Genomic DNA, 7644 nt, shown 5'->3' with positions numbered 1-7644 from the left:
ACAAAGCCGCCGGTTGTTGTGGTACTGGACGTGGATCTGCGTGAGCTCGTTGCGGAGACCGTCAATGATCGGGAGTACGCGCCCCAGATGCCACCGTACGCGCCATGACCGCCCTGGAGGTACGGGTGCTCGGGCGCCATCGAGAGGTAGAACGAGTCGCCGATCTTTTGCTTGAGCTGCTTGACGGCAGAAATCAAGTTGTTGATGATCGGGAGGCCTTGCGAGACGCCATTTTCCAAATCCAAGTCGATGCCGTCAAAGCCATACTTGATCAGAATTTGATAAACGCTCGAGACAAAGTTGGCCGTCTCGGTCGCATCGCTTAGCGAGACAGCGCCGTCTTGGCCGCCGAGCGAGAGCACGATGGTCTTGCCGGCGGCCTTGAGCGCCGCGACGTCCTTGATGAACTGCTCCTCCGAGCCCGCGGCCGGATCCAGAGTCAGCTCAACCGTGCCTCGGCCCACCGTTGTCGCGAACGCAATGTTGATGACGTCCCAGTCCTTGGAGATCTGGCTCAGCGGGTAGGTGGCGCCCGACGGGTTGGCAAAGTTGTGCCAGTAGCCGACGAGCGGGTGCGTTGCGACGGTACTTTGGACGCTGTTGACCCACGGGTACGACTCGGAGTGCACTTGGGTGGCCGAAGCGACGGACGCAGCAAGCGCGAGGATAGATATGATGTTCATAGAGGCGTGTGCGTGGCGATGGCTATTGAAAAGTGAGTCGAAGCATTGCGAGATCCGAGGCTTGGGGTCTCGTACTCGTTGCCGTCGAATCGAGGCTCTGAGAAGGCAACAAATAACTTTACAAAGGACGGCAAACGTAGCCGTCGCTGCTCTGCCACGACCGCAGGTTGAAGTTGGCATGGTCATCGACACACTCTTGGGCGGCATGATGCGTTATTTCTTCAAATGCTACAGGCCCGCGTGGTGCCATGACGCTGATTCTATTTTATTAAACAAGATGGTTGCGACCACAGGGCTGGAACTACACTGTACCGACGCAGGCTGCTGCATTACGCTGTGTATCCAGCATTGTCATCATTCAACTCTCGTGCTTGGAGCGATGAAAGGCATGCGGTATGCTGATGCGTGTATCTCATTTCTCGGTCGTGTAATACCCTCATCATCAGCCACGCTACAGCGATCTTGTCGGTCTCCACAGCGGATTTTACGTGGCGAAGACGGTAAAATCCCCGTCAGAGTCGGTCGTCCCAACGCTTGAGTAGATTGTTGTTCATGTTGATAAAATCGTTTTGTAGTCGAGTCAATCCACCTTTTTTATTGTACACAGATATATGACCCAACTGGGATACTTCAACTCGAGGACATGAAACGGCGAGGAAATGCTCACTGAAACAGCTGCCGGGACACATCTGCTAGGGGTGGGGTCGAGTGTTTTGTAGTTCAAGTAAGTTATTAACGACGAAGGTATTCGTGGACTTCCTAATGGGCTCGTGAGGCCGGGTGTTGCGCCAAGCGAGGAACGTTGGTGGTCTTGATGCGGGATTGTGCGAGGTCGAGTGCTGGTCGTCGTCGTTGCGTGTTGGTTTCTCCGTCCAGCGACAGTCGGTTCCTTCTGCGCTCGAACCAGAACAATGAAGGGCGTGATCGGCCCACGCTTCTTGCGGCCTAACGGCTGGTTCATACTCAGAGACTGATCCCGACCAGTTGCACCAAGTGGGACGGTTGACGCCCCTTGCAGCCTCATGAAGCGCGGCAGTCTATCGATGGATGCTGGGGCGATCAAGATGACACTGATTTAACAACTCGCTCGTCGGACGCAGCGTAGGGATGGGCGATACAGCCGTGCTGCAAGCCCGCGTGGGGCATGGGGGCATGGATGGTCTAGCTGGCGCTGTAGCCAGGTACCTGCCCAGCTTGCTTCAAGAGAAATTGAGGCGTGGGATGTTGGTTGTTCTGTCGCCATCCAGTGGTTTTAAACCGCACCCGTCACTTCACAACGCGCCTTTTCCCAAGCATGCGTCCGTTCGCATTTTTCGTCGCGGCCTTCGTTGCCACAACGCTGGTCGATGCTGCCAACCTCCGCACCACTAGCGACGAGCCAGATACGTACCCGTGGGTCAACAGCGCCGACGTCCGCGAGCCCGTCGCGAGCTCGGATCCGAGCGCCGACACCTACCCATGGGTCAACTAGGAATGTATTGCTGTGTGTAAGAGCGTTCGTTTTGCTTTCCTTCTACCTACCTATGTACTATCTTCGCGTGTCTGCCCTCGACGACAGCTCCGGTAGCTGCGACGCATTGCCAAAATCCATCATCCTTGGGATGCATTGCGTCCACGCCAATCACAGGCACCGCCACGTTGACGGTCAAGATGTGGTTCCAAGAATCCATATATCAATATTGTTGAACGTGTCCTCTTCTCGCGTGCACATCCCCTTGCCGTCGTCTCGAAGCGCAACGCACAAGAGTTCTCCGAAGCTCCGAGCGCAAACTCGAACACACACGCAACGCTGTAGCTTCATCTCGGAGGAAACGCACATTATTCATTGTGTACACTCGGTTGAGATCGGCGGAGCGCGATCCGCGGGACAAGGAGCTGGCGCGGCCACTCGTCTTGCGGGCAAATTGCCACACACAAATCCAACCATATCTTGCCATATCCCCACACGTCAAGAATGATCCAAGAACCAAAATGTTGGCTCCTTTTGTTTTTTCGATCCATCAAAGCCCCGCGTTAGCTCCGACCAACAACGTACAAACCCTTCTTGGGACTGCCGCCAAGCTTGTGATGCGAAAGGCGATGCCTTGGTCCAGGCACGGTCTCGTTTTGGCTTAATGTTTACAGTAAAATTGACGTTCTTGACGTCCTATCGCGGTCAAGATACCGGCGCCAGCTGCTCGAATCTCGCGCATCATTTTCGCATCCGGCCGGCCCCATGCACGAGGCGCACGAAGCGACCCGCGCGCTCTTGTCGCCGACCACGCATCGCCACCATCCGCTCTCGCGACCAGGTACAACACTCGCCTCTCGCATGAATCTGGGTAGACAGGCGGTGCTGGATAGTCGTCCGCGGGACGATCGCCATTTGCGCGCTCGTGCTCGCGCTTCTCGTCTGGACAGCATACCCGACATTGCCACACAGCGCGATGCCGATTCCCGTCCTGTCCCGCGCCGACTATGACGACCTGGACGACCCCGAGACGGCGCCAACGCTGCTGACGCTGCTGGCGCTCGGCGACTGGGGTGGGACACTTGGGAAGGAGTCGGGCGACCCCGGGTCGTGCTGCGTCATGTACAATGGGTCGGTCGACACGCGCTCGGACCGGTACAAGGTCGACTACTACGCGCAATCGTACGTTGCGGACCTCCTGGCGGCGTCCGCAGCGCAGCTCGCGCCCGCCCGCATCCTCTCGCACGGCGACAACGTGTACTGGGTCGGCGTCGGCATGGCGAACGCAGCGTACCGCTTGGAGCAGACGTTCGAGGCGATGTACGACCAGCCATCGCTGCGCCACATTCTGTGGCTAAACGTCGCGGGCAACCACGACATTGGCGGTGCTAGCTTTATCTGCGGCGACAAGGAGCCCTACTACGAGTGCAGAAGCGCCGACGAGCTTGTCGCGTACTTGGATCGGCGCTTCCAAGCGCAAGCCTCGTACACGAGCCCGCACGGCGACCGGTACCGTCGCATTGCGTTTGGAATTCAAACAAGTCGAGCTGTGTCGTAGATGGGTGCTGCGTGACCACTACTACCTCGAGCGCATCGTTCGCGACAATATTGTCGTCGAGGTGTACAACATTGACACCAACAACGCCGATAACCACGGTGGCGCGTCGGTCTGCTGCCAGTGCTACGGGTACGCGGCCAAGTACGGCTTCAACGCGGGCGAGTGCGACGCCGCCACTCGCGGCGACCGTGGCTGCGTCCTCGGGAACACTGAGATGTTTGACGCGTGCATGGCCCGCATCGACAGCTGGGCCGACGACTCGTATGCGCGCATGTCGGCGGACCTCGCCGTCTCGGACGCGGACTTTACGCTCGTCAACACGCACTTCTCGCCGCACTACCACATGGCGCCGGCCAAAATGGCCCGCTGGGTCGAGCTCTGCGAGCGCTACAAGGTCTCTGCGTGGCTCAACGGGCACACGCACGGCTTCAACCACGACATTGGCACGTGGGGGACGCACTTTTTCATGAACGGCGGCGGCGGCGGGTACTTTACCGCCAACAACCCGATCGTGACGACGCCGACGATTCAAAAGTACGTTCTCCTGTCGTCATTGGATGGCGTCGACGAGGAGTACATATATAGTCAATGGCTCGTGGTCGGCGAGCCGTACGGTTTTCTCGAGCTCAGCTTTTCGCGCGACTGGCTCAAGGTGCAGTTTGCGACGTTTGATGTCGACTGGCAATTTGGTGGCTTTAACCACTCCGAGACGACCGTCGGCGGCGTCGCGCGCGGCCACTGCTGGTTCCTCCCGCGTGCCAGCGCTGGCACGTCACCTATTGGACTTGAGTGCAATGCGTCGTTCAATGGACCGGTAGGTGCTCCCTTGCAGTGGCGCTAAATACTTTCGACTTGAGCCTTTTGGTCTAAAGAATCGACAATAATGGATATACCGCTGTTTTTATCATATAGTTTAAATAAATAAAAACAATTACCGACGTGACGACGCAACGGTGTAATTACCACGCGTCGGACGACGAGGCAGAGCCGCTCGTCGAGTCGGACCCGCTGTCGGACGACCACGAATCGCTGCCGGCGTCGGATAGGGTGTCCGTCGGGTCGTCAATGATTGGGTCGTCCGAATTCGCACCGCACCACGTGAAAACTGCGTTGGTGCCGCACTGCTCGGCTGTCCAGCCCACAAAGCACGCGTTCGTCGGAGCGTAGTAGCAGTTGGTACACGAGCCACACGACGAGGCTGGCGGCGGCGTGCTCGGGGTGGGCATGACGCTGGAAGGCTTGGCTGTTGGCTTGGACGTCGGCAAATCCGACGGCGCGTCCGTCGGCTCATCTGAGGGTTCGTCGGTTGGCTCATCTGAGGGTTCGTCGGTTGGCTCATTCGTGGGCTTGTCGGACGGAGCGTCCGTGGGCGACGCCGTTGTCGGGCGCGGCCCAGGGTTGTTGCCGCCGAGACTGTCGATCGCCGCGCGCGCCGGCTTGGAGAAGGCGTAGTTATCGTAGCTATCCCAGTTGATACTCCACGTCATGATACCGCGGTACGTCGGGTATGCGGTCTTGGGCTTGATCGTGTCGCAGCCGACGCCTTGCACCATGCACGTGAGCGTGCGCTTGACAGTCTCTGGCGTCACAAAGCCTCGACCGGCCGACTTGGGCCCCGACGGCACACCGAACGACACCTGGTCCGGACGCAGACCGTTGAACTTCCAGCCGTTGCCATAGTTGGTCTGGAACCCCTCGATGAGCATGAGCGAGCCGCCCACGAGGCAGTCCACCGTGCCTTCGTTGAGCGTGCGGCCGTCCGTGTAGACAAAGCCGCCGTTGTTGTAGTACTGGACGTGGATCTGCGTGAGCTCGTTGCGGAGACCGTCAATGATCGGGAGGTACGCGCCCCAGATGCCACCGTACGCGCCGTAGCCGCCCTGGACGTACGGGTGCTCGGGCGCCATCGAGAGGTAGAACGAGTCGCCGACCTTTTGTTTGAGCTGCTTGACGCCGTTGATGAGGTTGTTAATGATCGGGAGACCTTGTGAGACGCCGTTTTCCAAGTCAATGTCGATGCCGTCAAAGCCATACTTTTTCAAAATGTCGTAGGTCGTCGAGACAAAGTTGGACGTCTCGGTCGCGTCCGCGATCGTCACGGCGCCGTCTTGGCCGCCGAGCGAGAGCACGATGGTCTTGCCGGCGGCCTTGAGCGCCGCGACGTCCTTGATGAACTGCTCCTCCGAGCCCGCGGCCGGATCCAGCTCAAAGCCGACCTTGCCCTGACCGAGCGAAGACGCAAACGCGACGTTGATGACGTCCCAGTCCTTGGAGATCTGGCTCAGCGGGTACGTGGCGCCCGCGGGATTGGGAAAGTTGTGCCAGTAGCCGACGAGGTTCTGCGTCGGAAGGCTACCGCCGCCGAGGTGCGTCGGGGACCCGAGCGCAAACGAATTGTTCTCGACACGAACGTAGCGCGCCGACGCAATGGCGAGCGCCGATAGCAAGGTCGTCACTGCCTTCATGCTTGATGTGTGTTAATGGAGCAAATGCAAAGTGAGCTGCGGTGCCATCATGGACACTGTCTGTATCTTGCTTCGAGCCGAACGCGGTCTGGTTTCATCGAAGCCACATCGAAGGCCGAAGAGTGGACCGAGAGATGGACAGGGAGCGTGACGCACGATGATCCAGTCACCATCCAAGATCATAGTACCACTCTATATTGGACAACGAGACGCATTGTGATCTTAGTTTCTCGGGACATGAATTCTGTTCAGTGGGTCATTGCATTCTATCTGCGAGGAAGTGAGGCTCTCGCTGGGACTCGATCCACACTTCTTGGTTGTATCGGTTGCTTATCCAATCATGAAGTCGTTCTTGTCAAGGCCGAGGACTCAGGACTCCAGTTTTTTAGAGAGCTGACACGCGAAGGAATCAAAGTTGTACAGTATAGTGTCCGCACCCCCATGAGTCGGTCTCGTCGGAACTGGCCGCGCGCATGCGGCGATCGTGTCGCTTGTTGCAGTGATATCGTCTGCTCTCTGGCAATATCGTTTTCTGTTTGCTAGAGGCAGGCGGTTTTGCGTCGCAAAGAGCGATGAAAACAGGTGCTTTGGATAAACTCTAGGGGTAGGTAAAGAGATGGAAGAGACGACAACGGTTTCCACGACTCAATTCTTTACTGCTCAATGCACATTTATCCGCGGTAGAACAGCAGGGTGAATTGCCAACCATTATAGGGCAGGCCTTTTCTGCCAACTGTGCGCGTCCACAAAGCGCTCGGTGTACGTTCTGAGAGAAAGGCGCACATCTCATTTGGAACGTGTGTAATCTCTACTCGGGTCTGTAGACAAGAGGGACATATTAGTCCACAATTGTCGGAGTTTAATTGTCAGCTCCAAGTGATGCGATTTGCGTGGTACCGGTATTGAAATGGACTTCACCCTCGAACTATGCTTGGATGGTGCACGTCGCCAGTCACGGGACTAAGAACGTTTTTAGCATGCAAGAGATGGGCCACTGCAGCGCGCGATACCGGCCATCATCGGAAGACACATACGAGGCACATCCGTCGGTGCTCAACTTGCATGGAGGATCCAAAGCTTGAATGAGCTTGGTCTCAAGCGCCGTGCGAACTTCCGTTACATTCTCGCTGGCCGCTTCTCAGACTAGGCAAATGCCCTTCATCTGCTCTATCAGCCGTACGCAGTCTCCCCTAAATGTGAGGCGTCTTGCCGGGTAACTGACCCTGCTGAGCTGCCCTTCGTGCTCTAAGAACACAATGCGTCTCGTTGTCCAATATAGAGTGGTACTATGATCTTGGATGGTGACTGGATCATCGTGCGTCACGCTCCCTGTCCATCTCTCGGTCCACTCTTCCGCCTTCGATGTGGCTTCGATGAAACCAGACCGCGTTCGGCTCGAAGCAAGATACAGACAGTGTCCATGATGGCACCGCAGCTCACTTTGCATTTGCTCCATTAACACACATTAAGCATGAAGGCAGTGACGAC

General features: G+C 57.4%; 2 protein-coding genes across 2 annotated transcripts; one reads left to right on the top strand and one right to left on the bottom strand.

The window, feature by feature from the left end:
* Positions 1 to 2898: 2898 nt before the first annotated feature.
* On the top strand, positions 2899 to 4532 carry SPRG_05978 (hypothetical protein; the record flags this gene model as incomplete). The annotated part of the gene is made up of 3 exons (XM_012344551.1): positions 2899 to 2974; positions 3027 to 3642; positions 3692 to 4532. 3 exons carry the CDS (start codon positions 2899 to 2901, stop codon positions 4530 to 4532), a joined length of 1533 nt encoding a protein of 510 aa, XP_012199941.1.
* Positions 4533 to 4650: 118 nt separating this feature from the next.
* SPRG_05977 (hypothetical protein) lies at positions 4651 to 6156 on the bottom strand (the record flags this gene model as incomplete). Its single annotated transcript, XM_012344550.1, has 1 exon — positions 4651 to 6156. The coding sequence occupies one exon, from the start codon at positions 6154 to 6156 to the stop codon at positions 4651 to 4653; it is 1506 nt and encodes a 501-aa protein (XP_012199940.1).
* Between the last annotated feature and the right edge of the window lie 1488 nt (positions 6157 to 7644).

Source organism: Saprolegnia parasitica (genome assembly GCF_000151545.1).
Source record: "Saprolegnia parasitica CBS 223.65 unplaced genomic scaffold supercont2.18, whole genome shotgun sequence".
NCBI classification, from domain to species: Eukaryota; Oomycota; class Saprolegniomycetes; order Saprolegniales; family Saprolegniaceae; genus Saprolegnia; species Saprolegnia parasitica.
This window is presented reverse-complemented; position numbering and strand designations above follow the sequence as displayed.